Source organism: Vanacampus margaritifer, chromosome 2, assembly GCF_051991255.1.
Source record: "Vanacampus margaritifer isolate UIUO_Vmar chromosome 2, RoL_Vmar_1.0, whole genome shotgun sequence".
Taxonomy (NCBI): domain Eukaryota; kingdom Metazoa; phylum Chordata; class Actinopteri; order Syngnathiformes; family Syngnathidae; genus Vanacampus; species Vanacampus margaritifer.
Genome location: NC_135433.1, coordinates 29,607,367 through 29,634,682, shown reverse-complemented (window position 1 = coordinate 29,634,682; position 27,316 = coordinate 29,607,367). Strand labels below are relative to the sequence as shown.

Below are 27,316 nucleotides of genomic sequence, written 5' to 3'. Positions count from 1 at the left end.
TATGTATGGAGGACCAAAACTAACAAAATTCAAAATAAATAAATGACTAAATTAAAAAATTTAAATAAATAAAAAAAGACTAAAAGTGCAAATAAAAACGGATATAAAAAAATTATAATTCAAAAATTAAATAAAAAATATATATAAATGGAAATAAAAACAACAACAAATATATATCTATATCTATCTATATATACATACATACAGAATATACATAAATAAATACATTTGTATTTAATTTTTGAATTATATTTATTTATATTCGATTTTATTTTCACTTTTAGTCATTTATTTATTAATTTAGTCATTTATTTATTGATTTAGTCATTTATTTATTTTGAATTTTGGTCTATACTGCCAGGTCGAAATGTCATTCAAATGAAGGGGCGACTATCTGGTCTGGACTATCTTGTCCACTGTCACCTCGACTTGTTGTCGAGCAACTCAAGTCGCAAGTTGTGGTGACAGTGGACAAGATAGTCATCCATTGCTGGAGCTCTCCATGCAAGCCGGCGAGACTTCCTTCTTTGCTAAGCCGCTTACTCGACCAATGAAAGGCAGTTTGCAACGGCGGAGTTTAACCCAAGACACGCTTAGGACCTCCCCCTCATTTGAATAACATTTCATTCTGGCAGTATTGACCATTTGCACCAACGTCACGTGATCACGTGACTGCCCTATGACGGACAGCGGAAGGAAATGATTGTTGAATGGCAGTGGACGTGACCCGGAGCGACTTAGCGACTGGTATTTTACAAATTAAAAGTTATTATTGCCCATAGAGCCGCTGGCTAAGGGATGCCGTCAAGCTTTTTGGCCTGTGGGACTCCGGAGGCTGCTGACAGGTACCGGCTGGCCAAGCGGAATGCAGCTTCGACGGTCCCTCTCTGACATGGGAGGAGTTCGGTGAGGGCAGGGAAAACGACTTCCGGACGGCTTCGAAGAAATTCTGGTCCACCATCCGGCGTCTCAGGAGAGGAAAGCAGTGCGCCATTAACACTGTGTATAGTGGAGATGGGGTGCTGCTGACCTCGACTCGGGACGTTGTGAATCGGTGCGAAGAATACTTCGAAGACCTCCTCAATTCCACCGACACATCTTCCTTTGAGGAAGCAGGGTCTGGGGACTCTTAGGTGGGCTCCCCTATCTCTGGGGTCGAAGTCAGTGAGGTGGTTGCAAAGCTCCTCGGTGGAAGAGCCGCGGGGGTGGATGAGATCCGCCCGGAGTTCCTAAGGACTCTGGATGTTGTAGAGCTTTTGTGGTTGACCGGCCTCTACAAAAATGCGTGGACATCGGGGACAGTGCCTCTGGATTGGCAGACGGGGGTGGTGGTCCCTTTTTTTTAGGAAGGGGGACCGGAGGGTGTGTTCCAACTATATATATAGAGGGATCACACTCCTCAGCCTTCCTGTTAAGGTCTATTCAGGGGTGCTGGAGAGGAGGGTCCGTCGGGATGTCGAATATCGGATTCAGGAGGAGCAGTGTGGTTTTCGTCCCGGCCGTGGAACAGTGGACCAGCTCTACACCCTTGGCAGGGTCCTCGAGGGTGCATGGGAGTTCGCCCAACCAGTCCACATGCGCTTTGTGGACTTAGAGAAGGCAAGTTTGACCGTGTCCCTCGGGGAGTCCTGTGGGGGGGTGCTTCGGAGGTACGGGGTACAGAGCCCCTTGATACGGGCTGTTCGGTTCCTGTACAACCGATGTCAGAGTTTGGTCCGCATTGCCGGCAGTAAGTCGAATTTGTTTCCAGTGAGGGTTGGGCTCCGCCAAGGTTGCCCTTTGTCACCGATTTTGTTCGGTTTGGTGGCCTCAACATTGCATCTCTGCTTTTTGCAGAATGTGGTGCTGTTGGCTTCTTCAAGCCGTGATCTCCATCTCTCCCTGGAGCGGCCAGCGGCCGAGTGTGAAGCGGTTGGGATGAAAATCAGCACCTCCAAATCCGAGACCATGGTCCTCAGTCAGAAAAGGGTGGCGTGCCCTCTCCGGGTTGGGGCTGATATCCTGCCCCAAGTGGAGGAGTTCAAATATCTTGGGGTCTTGTTCATGAGTGAGGGTAGGTTGGAGCAGGAGATCGACAGGCGGATCGGTGCAGCGTCTGCAGTGATGCGGACTCTGTATCGGTCCATTGTGGTAAAGAAGAAGCTAAGCCGAAAGGCAAAGCTCTCGATTTGCCGGTCGATCTACGTTCCTACCCTCACCTATGGTCACGAGCTGTGACCGAAAGAACAAGACCCCGGATACAAGCGGAAGAAATGAGTTTCCTCCGCAGAGTATCCGGGCTCTCCCTTAGAGATAGGGTGAGAAGCTCGGTCATCCGGGAGGGACTCAGTGTCGAGCCGCTACTCGCGTTGAGAGGAAGCAGTTGAGGTGGCTCGGGCATCTGGTTCGGATGCCTCCTGGACGCTTCCCTGGAGAGGTGTTCCGGGCATGTCCCACCGGCGGGAGGGCCCGGGGACAACCCAGGACACGCTGGAGAGACTATGTCTCTCAGCTGGCCTCGGAACGCCTTGGGATCCTGTCGGAGGAGTTGACTTAAGTGGCTGGAGAGAGGGAAGTCTGGGATTCCCTGCTAAGGCTGCTGCCCCCACGACCCGACCCCGGATAAGCGGGAGATGATGGATGGATGGACTAAATAAATAAATACATGACTAAAAGTGTAGGAAAAAAATGGAAATTAAATACAAATCTATTTATTTATGTGTATACTTTATATGTATGTATTTTGTTTTTTTATTTCCATTTATATTTATTTTTGGGGATTTAATTTACGAATTATATTTTTTATATCCATTTTTATTTTCACTTTTAGTCATTTATATATTTAGTCATTTATTTATTTGGAATTTTGGCAGTTTTGGTCCTCCATATATATGGCCTATCACTGGTTAACGTTGATGGGTTGTTTTTTTCTTCTATCTTTTCAACCTTTTCAAGCCCATATTGGGCAGTTCAGTAAAAAAGTTTAAATTAAAAAATGACGTCCCTCTGCCTGCGTGTGTATGAATTGTTATTAGACTAAATGTGGCTCAGTAATACAACAAACAACAACACAACATATATAATAGCCTCATCCATTTCCAGTTTATTGCTTGAATAGTTTATACATCATTCATAAATATTTTACAGTGGTTTTTATACGTGTATGTGCATGTACAGTATGCTGCGCGTGTATGTTGTTTGATACTGTAACTCAGATTCCCTATGTTCAGCTGTTCTTCAAAAATTCTGCATAATCCTAAAACTAACTGTAAATACAGTCATCAGAATGACTCAAGTCATTTTAACATATCACCATGATGTTCAACTCAAGTTCATATTTGTTTCTCCATGTCACATAACTGATTCACCAAAAAACAGTAAACTGCTCCCAAGGTTCTAGTTAAGAAAGTAAAAAAAAAAAGAAAAAAAAAATTCCAAATATTCATCAAAAGCTTTATTTTTCTGGGGAAAGTAGCCCAGACAGTTCAGCATTATAAACACTTTTTCAAAGTAATGTTCTAATAATTTTGTTGCAACGGTAAATTTATTGAAAGCAATAATGAAGCTGCATGTAGGGCACATGTCACAGAATTTTTCTAGAGTCTACTTTTCCATCAAATTTGTATTTACAGCACGTGCTTGTATGGATCAATCTAGTACTCACAATCGGAATGTGGCGTCCTCTGAGACGTGCTCCGTGTGCTCTGGCTGCTCAGGCTTATGTGTCTCCTCAGACATGGGATTTTCTTGGCTAACAGCCTTTTAAAGTGGCTCTGGAACTTTTTACCCACAAATGTGTAAAACACTGGACTAATACAACAGTAGAGGTAGGCTACATTGCGGGTCACAAACAATGCATAGTCCAGGCTGTCCGAGTCAGCGCACTCGACATCCGGACTGGACCTCTGTATGGCTCGAAGGAGGATGACGACGTTGTAGGGGGTCCAGCAGAGGAAGAAAGTAAAGATGATGATAAATATGAGCTTGATGGCACGACATTTCTCCTTCATTCGGGTGGATAGGATGCGAACGGTGATGCTGACGTAGCAGTAGATCACCATCAGCAGAGGGAGGAGGAAGAACACCAGAAACTGTTGATAGTAAGTGACCAGACGCCAGAATGCCATGGTGCTTTCAGAGTATCCCGACTCTTCACACACCAGCCCATTGAAAGGACTCTTCCACACCTTTTGGAAAACCAGCTCTTTCACGCTGGCTATAATACTGATGCACCAAACCACCGCAGTGGAAATGAAAGCATAGCTTCTCTTTCTGCTTTTAGCAGCGGCCACAGCATGGACCACTGCAAGGTATCGGTCAAAGGTCATGAGCGTGAGGAAAAGGATGGAGCTGTAGAAACCAACAAAGTAGGCGCTGCTGACCAACTTGCACAAAACCTCCCCAAAAATCCACTCAGACAGATGATATGTCGCCCAAAATGGGAGGCTGGTGGCAAACAGGATGTTGGAGAGGACCAGATTGAGCAGAAAAATGTTGGTCACCGTGTTGAGCTTCTCGTACTTGTAGATGATGTATAGGACCAGCCCATTCCCAAGGTAACTCAGGAGGAAATTGATGTAGCAGAAAGCTGGGTTGAATTTGGAGCCAAAATTGTTGACATTTGACTTCCTGCAGTTTTTTACAGTTTCACTGTCCACGTAATTTGGGTTGTATGTCACATTGGGGAGAATGTCCCAGATGTCAAGGAAGGGGTCTTCAACCATGGACATGGTTAGCGAGAGTCCTAAGGCACAGAGACATTTGCAAAGTTTATTAGTGTATTGTCTGCTTGCTGAAGAAATACATACATGTAACTGTGCGCAAAATAAATGTAACGCAAAATGTATCTTCATCCCTTTACTTAAAAAGACAACATTATATGCAAAGCCATAAAATGTATCACATAACGGTTAAACCACATCTAAGCCCAATTTCAAATTACTAATGCAAAATAACTGAACCAAACCAAGAATATAAACTATATTCTACATATACTTCCTCGATCAGCGTTGATTCTGATTTTGAAATGATCTAGCAAGTTAAGAGTAGAGAGTGTTATCGTTTGTATTGCTGTTACTCACCCAAAAGAGAGAAGAGAAACTGCTGACTGTTACAGTAAAATGTTCTGACTCTCCCAACTGACGTGCAATATTACTTTGGACTTGTTCAGGAGTTTTAACATTAATAGTGAAAAGCAACATTAATGTTTAATTGTCCTTCCCAATACAGCAAAAACCAGACAATCTAGTACCTGACAATCTGTTTAGAGTAGACACACGCACATTCACAAAATAATATTCAAATGTAGTTGCACTGTAATCTAAATGTCAATCAAATAAAAATACACTGTCGCATTGTATACCACATGAATATATGTTCATTTTGTATTTGTATCAAGAAATTGGGATGGTGTTTCCTACATAGACAACAACATACTGGATTAGTAACCAGATTCAATTGATCAAAAACGGTCTTTCCTTACTCGTATCCTCCAAGGAGATATGCACACAATAGCATCAAGGAAATGATAGCCAATGATAACGTTTATAGAGAAAAACAACACAAACCATTTGTTATAATTAAAAACAGTATATGCCCTTAGGTATTGAGTAGGCTATGAACTATTTGTGCCATGATCATAATTCCATATGGTATCAAGGCAGTTCATTATATGCCCAATTTACATTTTAATAGGAACATCGATTAATGAATTGGAAAAGTCATTCTCATTTACTTACCACTTCTGTTTTCCAAGGAAGACAGACCGGACAACGATCACAAAGAAGCACTTGAGTCTGTGACTGAAGATTGAGAAAGTAGGGAGGCCGGCACTCACAGGGGATGTGCGCAAAGACGTCATTGTGTGTGTGCAAGTGCAATGTCACATAATGTAATATTGTGTTGACCAGTTAGCATTTATTAAAAAACAACAACAAAAGTGTTGTTGAATTTGAACCCAACACATAACATTTCATGTACCAAAGGTCTTGTTCATTCATAGGAAAGATTTAAAGAAATCATCTAGTCGGGATGGCCCATTTTTCACTCGTAAACTCTCATGTTTTTTTTTTATTCGTAAAACTATATTAGCATGAATATTCAATTTCATCCATTTGTTTTGGAGAAATAAGTAAATAAATAAATAACTAAAATCCGCCCCTTCATTATTCCAATATGGGAGAGCGGGGATGATAGTAACACTTTTTGAGTACAGTACATGTAACTCATTGGCTCTTTGTGCTAGAGATCTCAAAATTTTATATGTGATGCCCATATTTGTCTGCTATTAATGACACACACTTGGGTTACACCATCACAGATTATGTAATGTAATGTTAAATATAAAGTGGTATGTTGTTACAACCTGCCTTAGTACCAGGGTGAGTTGTTACACTACTTGGGGATGGATGTTGAACAATTACATTAATATGGTGACCATTATGCACTTATTATGCACTTTAATGAATAATAAAGGAGGAACCATGAACTTGTTAGAGTACAATAATAATAATTATTATTATAAAATAATCAATAAAAGTACAAAATGAAAACAATGAAAATAAATGCAATGTAGTAAATAAATATATATAACATAAAATAAATAAAATAAATAATAATAACTAGAGCTGCGAGCAGCTATAAAGGGCCTTCGCAGCCCGCGTCTTTTTGGGGTACAGGCACATTCAAAGCTAAATTTCTTTGAAAATGGCATAATATACCTTTACATATGGATTGTTTTTTTTTTTTTTGCTAGGTGTGATGAGTGTGTAAAGCTCAAAGAATTTTGGTCAATGTTAAGACCCTCTCCGCTCCGCTGCCCGGCCCCCTCTTCGGCGCGGATGCCTGGGTGCGGTGTGTCCCCGGGGTCTGGGGTCGGGGGCTGGGGGGCTGTCGGTTGGTGGGGGTGGGGGCGGGGGGCGGGGGCGGCTTGGTTGGTGGGGGGGTGGTGGTGGGGGTGCCGGGGTGGGGGGTGCTGGGGTGGGGAGGGTGTCTGGGGATTTGGGGACCTGGGGGCGGTTGGGGCTGGGTTGGGGTGGGTGGCGGGGGTGGGGGGCGGGGGGGTCGCGGGGGGAGCGGGGGTTGTGGGCCGGTGGGGTGCCTGGTGGGCCTGCAGTGCCCCGTCCTGCTGCGTTGGGTTGGGGGCGCGGGCCGCGTTGGGGTGGGGGGCGCTCCTGCTCCGGGGTTTGCTCTCCGGCCGGTGGCCCCTGCGGGGCCCGGGGGTCGTCCTTTGGCGCGGCCGCGGCCTGGGGGGCCCTGAGGTGTTGCGCTTGCTCTGTCCTGGCGGAGGTCGACGGCTCCCCTCTTTGGTGGAGATTTTCATGCATGCTAGATCCACCACACCAGCATCTATCGAGACTCAGACACAATTTGTTTCTCCCTCAGGTCATTGATTCGGTGGAGGCTGGTGTCTGTGGATCTCACTCTGCTTCGTCTGTCCTTTCTACCTTTCCTCAGTTTCTCCTTTGGGCCCTTGATGTTTCCCTGATTTGTTGGAGTTGGGATGTCTTTGGGGTTGGTGAAGGTTAGTGGCCCGGTGGGTGGTGTCTGGTCGGTGCTGGGCTTCGCTTTTCTTTCTTTTCTTTGGTCCCCCTTTGGGTCTCCTGGCGGCCCCACGACTCTGGCTGGATTTTGAAGTGTTCGGTTTAGGTGAACGGTATGGGAATTCTTATTTATTTTTATTTTTTTTTCGCACGCACGCACGCACGCACACACACACGCACGCACACACGCACACACGCACAAACACACATACAAAAAAAAAAAAAAAAAAAGGGAGAACAATGATGATGACATTTCAAATGATCAATACTGAGATCTCCCAAAAAAAAAAAAAAAAAAAAAAAAAAAAAAAAAAAAAAAAAAAAAAAAAAAAAAAAAAAAAAAAAAAAAAAGACCCTCAAAAATCAACATCTGTTTTTATTTTTGGGCAATGAGTTGCCCTGATTGGCACAAGTACATATATACACATCATCGTTAGTTTTACTTATAGCACAATATTGCTTGTATTGTCAATAGAGGGCATCAAAAATAAATAAATAAAAAGTACACATGTATTGATAGGTTTGATGCCACTGAACATTTTGAGTGGTGGAAAGTAAAAAAAAAAAAAAAAAAAAAAAAAAAAAAAAAAAAAAAGACATAAATGGCTTAGTTATCACACTTACAAAGAGTATCAAAATTTTTGACAAAATACCTTATGTGTCGTAATTTTTTTTGTCGACCCCAGGTCTGGGTGGCGCTACATTCATAACTGACTATTGTCATAGAGATACCTTCAGGTCGTGACTATAAACATACAAGTGAAGTTTGGAATTTTTTGGAGCATGAACCAAGGAGTTACTACGCATTTCGTCTTTCATGATGAAGAAAATATGAAACACCAAAAAATTATGCCCCGTCCCCGTCAACTAGTATTTCTAAGGGTCAAGATTTTTTTCCTCTTGTTGATGGGTGAGGTCTGGACATGATCCAGGCCAAGTTTGAAGTAAATTGGCTGAAACGTGTAGGAGAAATGGGCAAAAGAATGCCCCCTGTAAATGTGCAAAAATTGGCAAAAAATTTGACATAAAAAAATTCATAGCTCACTTCCTGTTCATTTTAGCACATGGGTCCAATAGACTTTTTTTGTAGCTGTTGGGCTCCCTCATATACCTAAAAATTGTCGTTACATCTAGCTTAAACGTACAACCGGGACTGCTTCGTTAAAAATTAGTGGGGGGCGCCAGTGAGTCATTTTTGTAAAAATCGTACAATACATGATAAAATATTGCTCATTTTGCCAGGCCAGATGTGTGTACCAAATTTCACGAGTTTCTGTGCATGTTTAGGCCCTCAAAATCGGCGTTGTTTTTTTGATGAACAGTGTGTAGCCCCGCCCACAGTGATTCACGACAACAGTCTTCTTAGCAAATATGAGGTAGATCTGGTTAACCCGTTTGGAGAACAACATCTAAGAAAAAAAAACATGTATTTTATTTGGCCAGTAGAGGTCGCTATGACGATGATGAAATATAAGTTTGTAGATGTCTTCAGGACTGGACTCACATTAAATGTGTGAAATTTGGAGAAGATAGGATCATCTCGGTTAAGTTAAAGCAGCTTTTATTGCCACAGTGAATCATTAGACTTTGCAGCACGGTCATGGCCACGCCCTTTGCCAAAAAGTCAAAATTTTTAGTGCGGGGCATGATCAACATGTTAAGGCTTCTGTAACAAATTTTCAACTGGATCCCTTTTACGGGCTCGGTGCAGTAGATGAAAATGTGAAAAATTTCCATTTTTGTCACCACTAGGTGGCGATATAGATATAACCGAATATTATCATATAGATGCCTTCAGTTCGTGACTATTAACATACATGTGACGTTTAGGATTTTTTGGAGCATCTACAGGGGAGTTATTAAAACATTTTCTCCTTTGTGGCGAAGCAAATATGAAACGCAAAGTTTGAGGCCCCGCCCCGTCATATAGTATTTCGAAAACTCAAGATTTTTTCCAAGTTGTTGCCCCAGGTCTTGAGATGATACAGGCCAAGTTTGAACTCAATTGAATGTATCGTCTAGGAAAAGGGGTCAAATGTATGACCCCTGTGAATGTGCAAAAATGGGCCAAAATTGCACATTCAAAAATTCATAGCTCACTTCCTAGACATTTTAGGTTATTGCTGTAATAGACTTTTTTGTACGTCTCGGGGTGCTACGTGTCCTTGTGGGGACATTTTGGTGGTCCCCATGAGTCCAAACCTCTTTTTGAGGGTCAAAACTAGGTTTGGAATGGGTTTTGGTTGGGGTTAGGAGAAGGGTTAGGGTTGTGATGATTAAGGTTAGGGGGAAGCGCTGGGAAATGCATTATGTCAATGAGATGGCCCCACAAAGATAGTAAAACAAACTTGTGTGTGTGCTGTACGTGTGGGGGATTGCCTTAGGCAGGATAAGCATTTGAAAAGTTGGGGCTGGGTTGTGGTGGATGGCGGGGGTGGAGGCTGACGTCTGTGGATCTCACTCTGCTTCATCTATCCTTCCTTCCTTTCCTCAGTCTCTCCTTTGGTCTCTTGAGGTCTCCCTAATTTGTTGGAATTTAGATGTTTCTGGGGTTGGTGAAAGACTCTGGTTGGTAACCTGTGGGTAGTAGGTAATGTCCGGTCGGTCCTGGATTTCACTTTCCTTTCTTTTCTTTGATCCTTCCTCGGGTCTCCTGACAACCTCACGACACTAGCTGGATTCTGAAGTATTCGATTTAGGTGAACGGTATGGGATTTTTAATAGGTTTTAGGTGAACTAATGAGGACACACTCACACGCACGCACATATGCGCACACACACACATACATGCACATACTCACCCACATCCAAAAGAAAAAAAGAGAGAAAAACAAGCAATGATGATGACATGTCAAATCTGTAAAATTACCGAATGAACAATACTGAGCTCTAAAGGAAAAATAAAAATCTGAAACCTATTTTGTCTGTGAGTGATCACAATGTTTTCAACACACAATACAGATATTTTCATTTTCTGAGGAGTCGGCATCTTTTTTGTACCGATGCTGATTGCATGTTAGAATCAATACATTTGTTTGGCAACCTAAAAAAAAATGTGTAGTGTTTGTCTGGACTAATATGTGGTAGGGATAAAGTCTCATTTCAACGTCCAGTGGGACCAATTTTGAACCAACGTGAGAAGACTACATTTGTAAGGGAAAAGATGGAGGATTGTGGTTTTGACAGATTAGCAGCAGCTGATGTCAACTTCGGATCAATAACCCCCAGTCCATACATCTGTTTGCTCTGAATAGTACTTTATTGAACCTAAGCTTTAACATAACACTTTGCAACATCAGAAAAAAAAACTACACATATCTCAATTTAATATTTTTTATACTTTAGTTAGTACTCTTAAGATTAACACAGATTTACAAAATCGTAGATATTGGTTGATTTTTGCCATGTTAATATATGGAACATACATGCACAAAAGAAATACAGGATTCGTCAAAATACTATCCAACCGTTGGGTCAAAAGTAACACAAATATGGATCAAAAATGGACCGATCCACTTTATGGGTCAATTTGACTAAATTTTCTGGGTTGTTTTATACAAAATGACCCCATTTTTTTACAAGTAAAGTCTATGACCAATATTTATGAGGTGTTTTACACTAATAGACCTTGACTCAAAGTTGGGTTAAATTGACCCAAGTAGAGGATTGGTAAATTTTTTACCCATAGTTGCATTATTTTTGACCCAACTGTTTTTAGAGTGTATATACCCTCTAGGCTAATGTTATGGTAAATGAAATGCACTTATAGTATATAGCGCTTTATCCACACCATATGGTCCCCAAAGCCCTTAAAAGCCACACATTCACTCCATGCAAGGCACTGCCAGGTCCACAGGGAGCAAATTAGGGTTCAGTAGGCTATCTTGCTCACGGTCCCTGACAATTCTACATTCAGGCAAAATTCAATGTTGTTTTGGTCCGGATGGTGCAAAATTAAGACAAAAACTGCATTGTCGGTGAACCCTGATGTGGAGGAAATACATTTAACCTCACTTAATTAACTCACCTCTGCCCTTCTATATTTTTGACATGGATTGAGAGGGTACTCCTTGGACTCGTCGCCAGCCAATGACAGGGCACATACACTACATTCACACCTAAGGACAATTGAGAGTTTTTAACGAACCTAACATGCATGTTTTTGGAACGTGAACTCAGAGAAGAACCACACAAAGATGGGGAGGACAAGCATGTACAATATATCTGTGGGAAACAGAAAGCAATTCAATGGTGCTAGTTCAACAGAGAAAATGAATGTTCTGATAACATGTGATGGACACACACAGCCTGGAAATCCAGACTCACTCGCGGCTTTGCCTGAGAGTGACCGCCCAATCAGTCGCATTTCAGAGGCGGGGCAAACATGAGCGAACAGACAGTGGGATGAACCAATGAGCAGAGAGCAAACGTGACGTCAGAAAAGTGACTCGTTGACTTTCTTTTCTTTGATCCTTCCTCAGGTCTCCTGACAACCTCACGACACTATCTGGATTCTGAAGTATTCGGTTTAGGTGAACGGTATGAGATTTTTAATAGGTTTTAGGTGAATTAATGAGTACACACTCAGACGCATGCACATACAAAAAAAAGAAAAAGAAAAAGAAAAAAAAAGCAATGATGATGACATGTCGACTCGGTAAGATTACCGAATGAACAATACTGAGCTTTCTCTAGAAAAAAGAAAAAAAAGAAAAGCGACTCGAAGTATTTTTTTTTGCAGGGACGGAGTAAAAATCCAACATGACTACTAGCCGAAGAGAAACAGTAGCGAATGACTTATGTCGTTGTTGCGGGAAAAACTTGAAGATTCATGGTGTCATGAGTCACCCATTTTGATATTCGAACAGCGTGACGTCGCTCAGGAAGAGGAAGTCACGCAAATAGACAAATTTGATTGGCCGGCCTGTTTTCGGCCGGTGGTGAATTGCTGTCTATGGACGCCTGTCCAGACCCACTTTCCCTTTCAAGAAAGTGGGTGTGGCTTGCCAGGCTAGGACACATGCATTATGGACCATGGTATGCATTTACATTTCATCACAGGCCAGCCAAAAGAGTGAGTATCGAAAACTTTATACAAGACAAGACATACAAAAAAAAAGAAAAATTCCAATATATAATTTTCCTACAATAATGTCTATACATGCTTAAATGTGATTGTCCAGCCAGGTATTCAAGCCAACATCCTTTCCAATAAGAGCACTACAAGTATAATACAATAAAAGGATTAATAATGGGGGGAAAGGCATAGAGAAACCATTTCAAATCATTAAAAACAAACAAACAATGAAAGCATACTACTTGAGAAACTACAATGGCAATTTTCCGTTTTTCTTGACTGTTCATTGTTTATCGTTGTTTCCATCAAATTTGTATTTACAGCACGTACTTGTATGGATCAATCTAGTACTCATAATCGGAATGTGGCGTCCTCTGAGACGTGCTCCGTGTGCTCTGGCTGCTCAGGCTTATGTGTCTCCTCAGACATGGGATTTTCTTGGCTAACAGCCTTTTAAAGTGGCTCTGGAACTTTTTACCCACAAATGTGTAAAACACTGGACTAATACAGCAGTAGAGGTAGGCTACATTGCGGGTCACAAACAATGCATAGTCCAGGCTGTCCGAGTCAGCGCACTCGACATCCGGACTGGACCTCTGTATGGCTCGAAGGAGGATGACGACGTTGTAGGGGGTCCAGCAGAGGAAGAAGGTAAAGATGATGATAAATATGAGCTTGATGGCACGACATTTCTCCTTCATTCGGGTGGATAGGATGCGGACGGTGATGCTGACGTAGCAGTAGATCACCATCAGCAGAGGGAGGAGGAAGAACACCAGAAACTGTTGATAGTAAGTGACCAGACGCCAGAATGCCATGGTGCTTTCAGAGTATCCCGACTCTTCACACACCAGCCCATTGAAAGGACTCTTCCACACGTTCTGGAAAACCAGCTCTTTCACGCTGGCTATAATACTGATGCACCAAACCACCGCAGTGGAAATGAAAGCATAGCTTCTCTTTCTGCTTTTAGCAGCGGCCACAGCATGGACCACTGCAAGGTATCGGTCAAAGGTCATGAGCGTGAGGAAAAGGATGGAGCTGTAGAAACCAACAAAGTAGGCGCTGCTGACCAACTTGCACAAAACCTCCCCAAAAATCCACTCAGACAGATGATATGTCGCCCAAAATGGGAGGCTGGTGGCAAACAGGATGTTGGAGAGGACCAGATTGAGCAGAAAAATGTTGGTCACCGTGTTGAGCTTCTCGTACTTGTAGATGATGTATAGGACCAGCCCATTCCCAAGGTAACTCAGGAGGAAATTGACGTAGCAGAAAGCTGGGTTGAATTGGGAGCCAAAATTGTTGACATTTGACTTCCTGCAGAGTTTGACAGTTTCACTGACCACATAGCTGGGGTCGTATGTCTCGTTCATGTTGAGAAGTTCCAAAAGGAGAGCATATTGATCATCGAGCGTGTCCATGGTTGGCGATTGTTCTGTGGCACAGAGATATTTGAAAAATACATTAGTTGATCGTCCAGTGGTTGAACACATTTTTGACTTAATCAAATGTGTCTTAATCCTTAAAACTGTATGCCAAGGCCGTATAATTTAGAAAACGGTTAGACCACAGCTAAAACTAATTTCAAATTACGTAAGTAAACTAAACTAAGGATATAAACTTATATTACAACTCATTTTTAATATTTCTGTGTTGGTCTTGATTTCGAAACAATCCGGCATGTTATGAGAAGAGAGTGTTACGACTATACTATTATTACTCACTCAAAAGTGAGAACAGAAACTGCTGAGTTTTGCAGAAAAACATTCTGACTCTCCCATCTGGTGTGCAACACCATTGTTCCCAAAAGTGACTCACTCAGGAGTTTTAATAAAAGTAGTAAAAAGCAATGTTACATATCAATTGCCAAGGAGGCGTTATTATTGAATTTATTTACAGCAAACCTGGCCTTCAGTCATTCCCAGTAGCGCAAGAACCAACCTGAAATGTCAGATTTGTAATAACCACCTGCAAGTACCCTGGCAATCTACACTATTCACACATACACAAACCTGCAAACCAAGAATCATTTGTTTTTAATATAATTGATTGCTTCATTATATTGTAGGAATTGAAAAATCATAATACAAAATGTCAAAATACACTTTGTCACTGCCAAATTATGTTATTTTACACTTTTAATGTGGTGGAATACAATGGAAGCCGGGCTGTTTTTGTGATTTCAGTGATGTTAGTCAATGAAGATTTGATTAATCATATCACATGCATATTTGCTGATATCATATCTGTATAGAAATTTGGATGGTCTTTCCCACACAGACAACAACATACTGAGTTGGTGAAGATTCAGACGATCATAAAAAGTAAGTACCAGTAAGTAGTCAGTAGTTTACAGTTACATTCCCTATGGAACTGTTCCATAGTAACTGTTATATTCTTTGTGGAGCTGTTCTAACAATGAAAGAGCTGCAAGTTTGATAGTTTTACAGTGTTTATATTGAAGAAATATCATGCGGCCAATAAGAAATTTTATTTGTAGATGGTGCTGATTTGCCTCAAACGGTGTTGCTCATTATCATTATACTTCTCAAATCCTCCAAAGACACATGCACACAATATCAAGGAAATGATATTTATATATTTATGCAGACACAAACATAAAAATGGATGCAATTTAAAACAGTATTATTCGCCTTTAAGTTTAAAGTAGGTTACTAGCATTTGATTCATGATCATGATTGCATATGATATAAAGATGTCAAATAATTGTATACCCAATTTACATTTTAATAACAACGTGGATTGATTATTTCTGAAAATTCACACTTGCTCATTTACTTACCAATGCTGCTTTCCATGGAAGGCATACAGGACAGCGACCACAAAGAAGCACTTTAAATCTGTGACTGCAAATCAAGACTGTGAAAGTAGGGAGGCCGGCACACAGATGTAATTTGTGCGTACATGTGCAACGTCACATAATGTTGACCAGTCAGCATTTATTTGAAAAAAAAAAAAAAGGGAAACGGTTTTGGTATTTAAATCCAAAAAAGAACAACATATAAATGCTATTGAATATTGTATGTCTTGTACATACACCTCTTTACATTGGAGTGCAGCAATCAAATCTGTGTCGACAGCATCAATTCACTTAACTGCTGTTATTTGTATTTCAGGTTGGATATCAAACTAAATGAATTATGGATGCAAGACAAAGGAAACCGGGATGAAAGATCCAAAAGAGAGTAAAGAAAACAGGTGGAAATTTACATGTTCAGTCATAGGAAACATTTCAGCAAAGTGCAACAGTTACAGGAAATCCGTCTTCTCACTTGATAAAGTATGCATGTGAAATCTCTCATACCACCTTTCACACAGGCACACCAAAGACCAAATTATAGTACATTTTACAAAGAGAAGAATCTTATATTTCCTATATCCAGTACTGCTGCTGAAACAGTGCAAATGTCTCCAATGTGGAACCAATAACTTATCTTATTTTGCATTACAAGCATTTATTATATAACTAAAATATACTTTTGTTTCAGTGTTGCCTAAGTACTCGCTAGCAAAGTTGAGATGGGCAGTTTTGATCTTTTTTGTGAGCAGAGGCTTCTACCTAGCAAGCCTTCCACGAAAGCCTTGTCGATTGACTTTTCTTCTGATTGTTGAAGCATGCACGTGTCCCCGATGCAGCAAAAATGGTCTGCAAATCCCTCGATGTGATGCACAGGTTGTCTTTCACCTGAACTATCAGTTTTCTTGTGGTTCTTGCTGATATTTTAGAAGGTCGTCCACTTCTAGGCAGGATTGTAGTAATTTTTAATGTTCTCTAGTTGCAGATGATCTGCTTCACAGTGGAATGATGAAGCTCAAATTTTTTAGACGACTTTATAGCTTTCCCCAGACAGATGTGCTGTCACTACCCACTTCCCTGAGATTTCTCTTCCTCTCAGCATGAATGACCTGTATTGGTTAACCTGGGTAAGACTAAAGTGAGGTGGTTTTGTTTCGGTCAGTGATGCACAATTTCTTTGCTTAACCTCTCATTTCATGGTCCATTTCAGTGGTTAGTTTAGCCACCAATTTGTGCTATCTGATCCTACTTGACAGCTTGATTTAAGCAATGCAGCTCAGGGTTCACTTACTTTTGCACCTACATGAATTGATCAAAAACTATTTTTAATTTAGTTTTGACTACACAATTGATAAAAAAAATAATAATAAAAAAAAAAGAACAATGCATTGAAATGCTAAACCTACACCTGTTGTTTCATATAAAATGAAATGGTTCAGATTGAACAACAAAATCAGGTGGAAACAAATGGAAGATCCAAATTGCTCAAGAGGTTCACAAACTTTTGAGCAGCAATGTATGTATGATAGCTTAGCAATTAGCATGGCTTCGCCATTGTTTGAATGTTGAATGTCCACCCTTCGTGATAGCAACACTGGGGCCCGACCAATATTTACAAATGTCTTTTTTAGTCCCCTTTACATCCCAATATAGCATTTTCCTTTATATTACATGAATTTAATGGAAGTTTTCAATGATCCTTTTCACATTTGTTCATAACAGGGTTAGCAAAGAAATTGTGCATCACTGACTGAAACAGAGACAAAACCACGTCACTTTAGTCTGGCACAGGCCCAGATAGCAACGCCAGCCTATTGTGAATCTCTTTGTAGTGATCGACGATGGTGCAACAAAGCTAAAAACTATTAACGAAAACTATTAACTTGTGACAAAACCATGGACGCTTCATTTTTAATGGCTGCAATGCATGTACATTGAAAATCATTCATTCATAACTTGCTTATTTCTCAAGCGGTTTTCATGATGCTTATTTATGTGACGTCAACGCCAAAGCGTGTGCTATCAATACAGAACATGCATCCTCTGTATTTTGGTTTGGCAACACTTTGCCTGTGCTAGCATTAAAGTTGCCGTAGGCTCAGCATGTCATATCTACATGTTCCTATCTATGGTAAACGTAAAGCCAGAATGATGATTAAATTAACCGTAGCTATCCATTTAGGCGAGATTGAATTACAACAAAAAAAAGAAACAAACAAAAATGTTTATTACCAAGTGTGGTGGCATTTAATTTGGAACATTGACTCACAGTAAATTTGCTTTCATACCCTCAACTTCACACACAAATTCGGATAACTTATAATCTTCTTTTCTCCACAGCAGTAAAAAAAGTGAAACTACATAATAAATAAATATCGAGAAAAAAGAATATAAGCATAAAATGACTCATTTCTCAATACATTACATACTATAGATGTGGTTACTATATGCACTGTACATGATTAAAAAAGAAGGAAGTTGTGGTTAGTGTGTCAGTTGATTTTTTTGGGGGCCCCAAATCAATTTGAAAATGTCAAGTAGAAGACATTACATAGTCCATTTTGTCTTGATATCAAAACATTGACTTGATGAGCGCACATTACTTTCCAGCAATTGATGCAGGGCCAATTCTACCTTGAAGAAGTCATGAATAGTTGCAGTCAGTCAGTATCCTCTATCCTGCAATCTGTTGCTGGAGGATTCATCAGGTCGATAGTCTGCCCTTCTTTGAGCCTCAAAACTGCCAGCTTCACACTCCATCTACAGGGCATAACACAACAATGCAGGGTTTAAAATAGTTGGCTAACTTGTTCAGTCTGACTCTCATAGTCACTAATGTGGTGTCCATCATCAAATCATAACCTCAAGTCAAAACTGGCAAATTGCTGATCACCTCCAGACATACGTACTCACGTCACGCATAACAATATGGTGAGCAGAAGACTGATAAATGACATCAGTGACCTCTTGCTAACTGCAATTTTCCAACTTTCCAACTAATCAGTGGACCTTTTTTGGAGCAGAAAAGGACTTGAGAATAAACTTGGAAATGAGTCACAATCATACAACAGTGTGCTTGTGGTAAAATATAATCAGTTACAATTTTACAATACTTTAAGACAAGTGTACTCCAAGGGAACAGAGTGTACAGTACATACCTGTTGGTGATTGGGTCTCTAGTGGAAGATGTATATAAATAGCCACCAGTTTTTGACCCAGTCACAGGGATCTTCATCTGCAAAACCAGTGAATCTCTAATGAATACTGAAGAAGGTATATTAAAAATCCATACTTTTGCGTGTCCAATAAATCAAATTATGGGATAAGAAATGAACAGAGTTCCTGCGCAGGATGATTTATTCCGGAGATTTCCGTTACATCATTGAATCAAACTCCAACAGTTTCAGATCAATAATGCCACTCCTCTTTCGAAGAGCCCACACTTTATTACAATCAAATCGCAAGAACAGTGTCTCCAACACCGCCCTTCATGAATAAGTAAATGTGTTATATAATGGAAAAATACAGGTTGAAAAACAGAGTTCTCAGCACACAGATACAGCTGTATTCGTCTCTAGTCAAAATATACTTTCAAGGCACTTCTCAGTACTTTCTCCCATAACAAAATCTCACAAACAAGTTGAACTCAACAGCTCCTAATGTAACATAGTTATATGAGTGTGCGCTCTCTCTCACGAACAGAAATGTGTTTTCGCACAGAGAAGGAACTTCTTTAGACTAAATAATATGACCCAGCTTAAGGCCAGACCATACGAGGTCGACATCATCTGCTCTGCTCAGGACACAAAATATGTCTTATAGGTTAATATGAAGAATTAAAATGTTCATAATGTGTAACAATAGTTGATATATGAAATTAGGTATTAAAAATGTTATAATATCTTTCAATACGTACAGTACCTCAACGCAAATGAATAAACATCCAAATAGTGTGTTAAAAAACCTTGACTTTCCTTTCAGAGTCAGCATGTGTGAGTTAAACCAACACATTTCTGAAAATTGTTATTGTGTTCACAGAGAAATGGTTAAAAGTTTACTTTTCAACAAGCGTGGACTAAGTTATATTGAGCATGCTGCTTAAAAACCTGAAATCTGAGAGCAGAACTCTTAATATAATCATGTGGCTTTTAAAATACAGTACCTGTGCAGTTTGTTGGGCTTGTCGATTGTCTCTGTCAGTCAGATGGATGTTGTGAATTTTTAACGGTGGGGCACCCAAACTCTCCATAGCGTCCGAACATGATTCCAACTTCTGCAGAGCCAATTTGTAGTAGTCGGAGCCAGCAAATTTCTCTTATGTGATACAAAACAGAAATGAGGTTTACATATTTATTTATTTTTATTAATCCAGGTGTCACACAGTGTAGGGGTGAATCACATGCTGAGTTACCCATCCCTGTTTTTCTTTAGTACAGTACTGTGTACATACATACACATATATATATATATATATATCACATTTTCTGTCCCTATGTACACTACACTGTGCCTACAGAAGTCCAGATCTAAATGACCTAGACCACTTCACTTCTACTAAAGTACTCACTCTGCATCAGGTAGTACATGGTGCCAAGCCCACTTCCTGTCAGCAAGGTGGTGAATATGGCGAGCTGTTGCAGTTTGCTGGTGGAAGCCCTCATCTGCTGTGGCAAGGAATTTAAAAAACAAAATGCACAGGACTCTTGTCTGAGATACAGTGATGGATTTGTGCAGTCACTGTCAACATATAGATTCCTTAAATAATCATGGGTCCTCTTTCCATTACTCTACTGAATAAAATCTGTAGTATCCTGTAAGGACAATAGAAAGAAACTGATTTTGCCGTTTGTTCACTTGTGGGAACCAGAACCAGCTGCTGTCAAACTGCCCAATTGGTGCAGGGTTGAACAAACTCGGTCCTCCAGGGCCGGCTTCGGCTGTCATCAACTACGTCATCGAAGCATTTACACACACTAGGACACACACTAGTTTATGGTGCAACACCGCAGGTTTTGGATGTTTCCCTTCTCCAACAGCTGATATGATCAGCTCATCAGCAAGCTCTTCATAAGACTGATAACGAGCCTGTTATTTGGAATCAACCGGATTGGACGAGGGAAACCTCAAAAACCTGCAGGATTCCGAGCCCTCGTAAACCGAGTTGGTCCACCTCTTCCTGAGTGAGAAGTGAACCCACGCTGTCAGACGAATGAACGACTCGACTCTTAGTGACTATTTGACAAACATTTATATTAATCTAAAATCACATTGATTTCTAGGAGACTTCCGCATTTCGAATGCTTAGATTTGCTAAGGAGCCAAAGACCATTTAACACGCTCACCTTGCCATTTATCAGTCAGGACAAGCCTGCTGGAACAACTTCCGTAAACGTAAATTATTGGGTGCGCTCCATTCCCTCACCACAGTGTGCGGCTTCAGGAAGGCGGGTACTATTACTGTAGTTGCATAGCAACACTATACTGTACTTCTTTCCTGGTTCCCTACAGAGACAAAAGTCTTTTACATGCCATTTAAGTTCATATGGAAATAAATGTGTGGTTTAAAAGTGTACATTCCATCATATACAGTACGGTATATTTTAGAGTAGCAGTAAGAAAAACTCTAAATCTAATTTTCCCCTTTCTTCCATCGCCAGCGGAATCCGTGCAGTGTCGAGGAAAAAAAGGGCACGTGCGTAGACAATGTCTTAAATTAAAAGTAATAATGAAAAAAAAAAAACGAAAGGGTTAACTTGATTAACGTTTCCACACAACGCTGATAATATACTGGTCCAAAAAGGGCGTTCAAAAGCAATGTTATCTATGCCTTGCAGTCAAAGGAGGGTGTGGGTGTGCTAAAAATCCCCACGAAGACCAGAAATGTCTCCTTCGGGTTTTTAAAAATACGGTTTTAAAAGGCCAATAAATTAATAAGACGAGGAACATGCAACCATGCATCGTCTTGATGTCATAACGTTTCCAACCAGCAGTATAAAACTACACAAATTGCAAAACTGCGTGGCATTGTAGACCCTCGTTTTTTGTTTTGTTTTCAGTAGACCCTCGTTTCTTCCCCGTATTTTGACATTATGATAATTGAGCTCAAGGATAACAAATCCTCAACCGGGTTTCCATAGCACGCTGCAGTTGAGGGGTGTGGCCTTTCTGGCACACAAACAAGTCAGCTACTCACTGCTAAAGTAAAACGCGCAGTCAGTCGCGCACGAACGCACATGCGAGCTAGCTAGCTTGTGTCATAACACTTCCGTGCGCATAACATAACAGGCTACTTTCACTCGAGGGTTACAGAAGCGTGTCGTCAAGCAGGTGAGGAATACACCAAGTGACCACTTCGTAATATTAAGGCTGTAATGATTTTGATTTCCGATAGGGATGAAAGTAACCAAGTACTGCTTGTTCAGTGGACATCGGATTCTCAGCGGGAACAAAAAAAATGTTCAAACTATTTTTTCCCCTCAGGTCAATTATTAAATAGAATTTGTAAAACACCAGCACTAATGTGAATACCAATAATCTAAATTTAATTCACAAATAAAGTCTTCATCACCTTATAGTAGTGGGACATGATGTCTTTGGTTGAAACTTTGAATCATTGTTTAATGCTAAGCAAATTCACTACTGACTTGGTCCAGCTTGATTTGGTACACACAACAAAGCATATACAAAGTGAAACTTTGATATCAAACTTGTTTTTTTTTTCTCACAGGGATGATGTTTGGAGCTGTGGTGGTGGGCATCGGGACAGCAGGTTGGGTGAGGATCAGAGACATATTAGCCCCGCTGCCGGGCAGTTCTGCTGAGAAACTCACTGTCAAAGGATTCATCTCCAGGTCACAGCGACTGTCTTCTACACATGACACACACATGCAACCCACTCAGTGGCATGGGCAGAGATTTTTTGGGGGAAAGGGCACTTTTGTGCACATGGAATATACCTTACTGACAATTCCGAGATGACGTCACAAGTCAAGATGGTGGTCAATTTGGTGAACGAAATCTATATGCTCATTGAAAAGCGTTGGGCTTTGGATTGTTGTAAATTGATTTGTGAGGATTATTTTGATTTTAAAAAATGTGATGATTTGTCATTTGACTATTATAACAATCGGTGTGGCTTGTATGATAGTCACTGGCAAAACCGTTTTCACCGTATAATTTGCATTGTGTTGCATTGGGGACGTATCAGAAATGGCCGGATGTTTGGAAATGTCAATAGTTTTTAAATAAACATTACACACACACATAATAATAATTAATAATATCCCACAGCTAGTTTTAATAACAGCCTATTAAGGCAACATGACTGCAAGACTTGTAGCATAGAAATAACTTTGTTTAAATGACATTCTCTGGCCTTGACTCTGAGTCTGACCTTTCATCATCATCATGTGTCTTTGATTTCATCCAAGAGAGCATTGAGATGCTTCTCTTGACTGCTTGCTGAATAGCTCCTTTTTTTTTTCCCCTTTCCAGCCTCTCCTGTCTAGGCATTATGTCACAATTGGTAAACAAATAGATCAATTGTAGCCAAACAGACCAATGGCATGAGAATGAATAAGACTAATTGTTGTCATTACAAGAAGGCAAAAGGGTATTTTTCACAGGCAATTGACAATTCCAAACATCCATGCATTTCTGATATTTCTACAATGAAACTCAATGCAAATGCTTCGATCAGCAATGACGTATTGGATTGTTTTTGCCTGTGACTACTAGCATAATACAAACGGCAGTTCATCACAATGTGAAGTCAAAAATAATCCCCACAAATCAAATTATAATGATCCAAAGTCCAATGCCTTTCAAAGCACGGACCACAGAGCTTCCTATCACGGTCATTAGTTGTACCCTGCGGTGGTCATCACGTTATCTATGATTGATTTAGCGTATAGCGTTAAACTAGCTAATTAGATGGCCATTCGGCTAATTTATGCTCAGTTGTTTGTGCTGTATGAGACATGCTAGGCATATCGGGGCTTTTTTCCCCCACGTGTTTAATTGTGCAGCTTTTCTAAAAGATTGTGTCAACATTGACCTGTCCTCAGTAAACTGTATTTATATTTTTTTAAAAAAACGAACTTTCCAAAGAGCGCTTTTTTGAGAAAAGGCAGAGGGGCACCACTAGGGGTCTGCCTGCGCACGCCAGTGAACCCGCTTATAAAAATGAGCCATATACCACATGGTAGGCGTTGCATTATGTCATGAGTCGACATAGTCATCACATCATTGTGTTTTTGTCGAACACAGGAGAAGTCTAGACAGTCAGCAAGGAGTGAGTCAGATTTCAGTCGAAGAGGCTCTCAGCAGAAAAGACCTTGACGTGGCTTTCATCTGCACGGAGAATGCATCACATGAGGATAGTGTCAGGTACGTAAAATAATCTCTACTGCTAAATTTCTCGGCTTGTCGTCTTTGCATTTACAACGTAACATTATATTGTCTAGCCATACGTTCAGCGACATACAGTGAGCTCTAGGTTTGGGTAGGCAGGCAGACGCACACACCAATTACAAATTTGTTTGTTGGCAGGCGAGTGTACAACGTATCCTAGGGTGACCATATTTTCATTTAAAAAAGAGAATACTCAGCTTGATCTCGAGATACTTGCTACTCAGATACAAGATGCCATACATTTAAACTATTTTAACATATACCTCCTCTGTATGGGTAGAAAATAAAACAAAAAAAACATTACTCTCTTTTGAAGTTTTACATTTTTTGCTCCGCAATCTTTTCAATCTTTTTTTTTTTTTAACTTTGAGTGGGGTTTGTACCCATCGCCTCGGCTGTGGCAGCTCAACACTTGCCATTCAGCTAAAGTTCTGGGCCACCGTCAGCCAGTGTGCGGTCTGCCAGCCACAGTAAACGTTGCAGTGCACTCCGTCTCCCATTTGCCGCACAACGAAAAACGGACAATTTCAAACACGCCCGGACGCCCGGAAAGAATGTAATAAAGTGAATATCTCCCTGTAAAACAGGCTTATTCCTCACAAAATCAAGCTAGCAATAGCAATGCCAAACACCATGTAAAGTGAAACAGCCAGTTAATGGAAGCACATCCACAAAGCCAACCTTTCCTTTTGCACCATTCTTTGTGAAAAGTACGAATAATTCTTTGTCCCTTAATTTGCTGAAGATCCGGTAGCTAAGGCGTTGCTCTCCCATCCTTTAAAAGATGGCGTTTTCCCTCAAAAGAAAGGCGTGAAAATAGTTTTATATTCTCCAGAGTGGCGTCATCCTACCGTTTTGCTGTGTACTAAGTGTGTTTTGAATTCATGAATGCACAGTGCGGACGTACGTTCGCATAGGAATAATACAGCGACGTAAAAAGGCTGCGTAGTCATCTGCCAATTTACGCGGACAGGGCTGGGAAAAGCACAGTAGCGGTGTGCCTTCAGGAGGATCATTTTTGCAGCATTTTTGCCTGCAGGCCAGACGAAGTCATCAGTCATTTATAATTGAGGTATGAAAATCACCAAATGTTGTCACTTTTAAAGCTATAGGTAGGTATACTTTCTAAAAAGGAAATAAATAATTTAAATAAATAGAAAAGGCCAAACGGTTTCAACTTTTATTTCAGCCTGGGGTAGGCAGTGCCTACCTTGCCTATCCTAATCTCACGTCACTGCGTACGTCCATCCATTCTCTCTACTTATGCTGTAGCTCAGCCATGACCTGAATGAGGACCAATACCGATAGTATAGAAAATGGATAGATGGTGACCATAAAAGGTTTAAGCTCACAGTAGATGCATCTATTGATAGTTTGTAACTCTTTTAAAATGATTGTAATTTTCGAAGTTTTGAGTGTGCAACTGTCATTTTTGAAAGCTAGAAGATTGCTAAGATGTTACTTAAAAAGTTTTGCTTTTTAGTGCAGGATAATTGTAGCTTCCAAGAAAAGTAATCTTAAAACAAACAAGTACAACTGATTATTAAAAATATGTATCTTTGTTCAAGGTCAGCTGCAAGTTTTGGACACTACACTAGTTCCTGATTTTTTTTTTTCCTGTCCCACCAGAACTTTTTTGCAGGCAGGGAAACATGTCTGTGTGGAGTATCCCATGACACTAAACTACAAAAGTGCTGTCGAGCTCTGGAATTTGGCGCAGGAGAAAGGTGATATTAATATGTGGCTTGAGTGTACAGGGACAAAAATCCTGACCCACACTTCTCAATCAATTTATCAAAAATAGCAAATTCTTTTGTGCATAATCAACACCGAGCTCGGCTGAGCAGTGAACGATTGTGACATTTTATTTTACTATGTTTTTTTTAACCAACGTTTATTTACCAGGTAAGGTCATTGAAAACATGTTTTCATTTGGCCTGGCTGCAGACAGCAGAGTAAAGCAAAAAATGCGACATTAAACGTAACCGCTTGCACGGTTTGTGCACACAAATAGAGGATTGGGTTTATTTTGTTGTTAGCTAGCATTGTGCATAAAATATCAACTATGGTTGTCTTTGTGTGTGTTTGTGTTAGGGGTGATTCTTCATGAGGAGCACATAGAACTTTTTACAGAAGATTACAAATGGCTGAAGAAAGAAGTCCAAGGAAAAACCTTGCAGGAAGGAACTCTTCATTTTACAGGTTACATTGGTACTCCTTGTATATGCCTTTTCTGTGTATAGACCAGAATCTTTTGTCTTTTAAAAAAAATAATGCTCAATATTGTGACCCCACATTTTATGATACAGTATTACCAAACCAGGCCTGTATTATTTTTGTGTGTTTTTTCCTAGGTGGAGTTCTGAAGCCTGGATTTGGTTTCCTTACATTTAGTGGCATCGCTCGTCTCACCTGGTTGGTTGAGTTGTTTGGGGAGCTCTCTGTAACCGCAGCAACCATGGAACTGGACTTGGGCAACAACTACAGCAAGATGACTGCAAAAATGCGAACTGCTGACAACAAGTGAGAGAGATGTTATGCTTCCAGAATATCACACTAGTGATGCAACATTGGGGCCAATGGCGCGTCACACCATTTCTTTTCACTTCTTCTTTTTTTTTTGTAATAAAAAGATGAGAAATGTTGTCCAGTTGTGATAAAATGCTACAATGGCATCATTCACATTGTACTCTTTGTTTTACAAGCCCTCTTTTCACCATAGTTAACTTTCAACACAACAGCGCATTATTATTATTTTTACCTTGTGAGTCATTGATTACATTGTAACTGTCCAAACAAAAGAACGAAATGAGGAAATACATTTATGAGTCACTTGAGTAACTGCATAAGGAGGAATGGAAAAAAAATGTAAACTTCTATTTCACCTTTTCCTGTTCAGACCCTTAACTTGGATTGAGGAACGAGGACCAGGCCTCCCAAGAGCCAAGAATATCAACTTTCAATTTGAGTCGGGACCACTAACTGAAATCCCTCCATCACCCAGAGGAGCAGTGGGTCTTTTCATGCAAGATCTGATACGATTCTCCTCCAAGCTAATGGGCCAAATAAGCCCAGAGGAGCTCCAGAAAGAGAAAATTAGGATCCTCCACTGCTTAGAATTGGCCGAGAAAATAGAGCAACTTTCTCAGAGATAAACTGCTTTCTCCACTTTACAATCGTCAATATTGACTTTTTCCAAACTGGAATGCCCCCCCATTAAGGTTAATGCCCACTGAAATGCTTTTTTTTTATATCATTTGTAGTGTGTCACATTATACAAAACCATATTTAAATAAATGTGTCAAATGTAAATTAAAACTGAATACAACAAACAATATTTGTTGTTGAAACTGCTACTTTAAAATGAAAGATTTCTTTTCATACAATACAGATACAAAAGTCATGCATGGGCATGTTCACCTCAATGTTGCAGCAACTTTCCTTTTAACGCTACCATTGCAGGTGATCTTAGACCTATCCCAGCCG

The 27,316-nt window shown here is 40.4% G+C and overlaps 4 protein-coding genes across 7 annotated transcripts; 1 reads left to right on the top strand and 3 right to left on the bottom strand.

Moving 5' to 3' along the window:
• Positions 1-3,057: 3,057 nt before the first annotated feature.
• On the bottom strand, positions 3,058-5,777 carry LOC144043867 (C-C chemokine receptor type 3-like). The gene is made up of 2 exons (XM_077557930.1): positions 5,718-5,777; positions 3,058-4,723 (listed from the first exon to the last, which is right to left on the bottom strand). The coding sequence occupies exon 2, from the start codon at positions 4,707-4,709 to the stop codon at positions 3,633-3,635; it is 1,077 nt and encodes a 358-aa protein (XP_077414056.1). The 5' UTR covers positions 4,710-4,723; positions 5,718-5,777; the 3' UTR covers positions 3,058-3,632.
• Positions 5,778-10,760: 4,983 nt separating this feature from the next.
• On the bottom strand, positions 10,761-15,474 carry LOC144043736 (C-C chemokine receptor type 3-like). Its single transcript, XM_077557680.1, has 2 exons — positions 15,404-15,474; positions 10,761-14,035 (listed from the first exon to the last, which is right to left on the bottom strand). Exons 1-2 carry the CDS (start codon positions 15,426-15,428, stop codon positions 12,942-12,944), a joined length of 1,119 nt encoding a protein of 372 aa, XP_077413806.1. The 5' UTR covers positions 15,429-15,474; the 3' UTR covers positions 10,761-12,941.
• Positions 15,475-17,640: 2,166 nt separating this feature from the next.
• On the bottom strand, positions 17,641-20,912 carry coa1 (cytochrome C oxidase assembly factor 1). 4 transcript variants are annotated; one of them, XM_077557452.1, is made up of 5 exons: positions 20,761-20,912; positions 19,986-20,082; positions 19,581-19,732; positions 18,577-18,653; positions 17,641-18,178 (listed from the first exon to the last, which is right to left on the bottom strand). In XM_077557452.1, the coding sequence occupies exons 2-5, from the start codon at positions 20,077-20,079 to the stop codon at positions 18,079-18,081; spliced, it is 423 nt and encodes a 140-aa protein (XP_077413578.1). In that variant the 5' UTR covers positions 20,080-20,082; positions 20,761-20,912; the 3' UTR covers positions 17,641-18,078. The 4 variants fall into 4 exon arrangements, with proteins under 4 accessions (XP_077413578.1, XP_077413577.1, XP_077413579.1 ...); XM_077557451.1 differs by having other exon boundaries at positions 19,986-20,079; positions 20,761-20,903; XM_077557453.1 differs by lacking the exon at positions 20,761-20,912 and adding an exon at positions 20,589-20,748 and having other exon boundaries at positions 19,986-20,079.
• Positions 20,913-21,553: 641 nt separating this feature from the next.
• On the top strand, positions 21,554-27,191 carry blvra (biliverdin reductase A). The gene is made up of 7 exons (XM_077557450.1): positions 21,554-21,745; positions 22,146-22,269; positions 23,687-23,806; positions 25,460-25,557; positions 25,925-26,032; positions 26,185-26,353; positions 26,730-27,191. Exons 2-7 carry the CDS (start codon positions 22,148-22,150, stop codon positions 26,983-26,985), a joined length of 873 nt encoding a protein of 290 aa, XP_077413576.1. The 5' UTR covers positions 21,554-21,745; positions 22,146-22,147; the 3' UTR covers positions 26,986-27,191.
• Positions 27,192-27,316: the final 125 nt, after the last annotated feature.

Coding starts and splice junctions, on each gene's coding strand:
- blvra (XM_077557450.1), top strand. CDS start 22,148: ATGATGTTTGGAGCTGTGGTGGTGGGCATCGGGACAGCAGGTTGGGTG. Junction 23,807..25,459: donor TCACATGAGGATAGTGTCAG/GTACGTAAAATA, acceptor CTGTCCCACCAG/AACTTTTTTGCAGGCAGGGA. Junction 26,033..26,184: donor AGGAACTCTTCATTTTACAG/GTTACATTGGTA, acceptor GTTTTTTCCTAG/GTGGAGTTCTGAAGCCTGGA.
- LOC144043736 (XM_077557680.1), bottom strand. CDS start 15,428: ATGCCTTCCATGGAAAGCAGCATTG. Junction 14,036..15,403: donor TTCCATGGAAAGCAGCATTG/GTAAGTAAATGA, acceptor TCTGTGCCACAG/AACAATCGCCAACCATGGAC.
- LOC144043867 (XM_077557930.1), bottom strand. CDS start 4,709: ATGTCCATGGTTGAAGACCCCTTCCTTGACATCTGGGACATTCTCCCC.
- coa1 (XM_077557452.1), bottom strand. CDS start 20,079: ATGAGGGCTTCCACCAGCAAACTGCAACAGCTCGCCATATTCACCACC. Junction 18,654..19,580: donor AAGCCCAACAAACTGCACAG/GTACTGTATTTT, acceptor CTGGTTTTGCAG/ATGAAGATCCCTGTGACTGG. Junction 18,179..18,576: donor AGAGACCCAATCACCAACAG/GTATGTACTGTA, acceptor TATGCCCTGTAG/ATGGAGTGTGAAGCTGGCAG.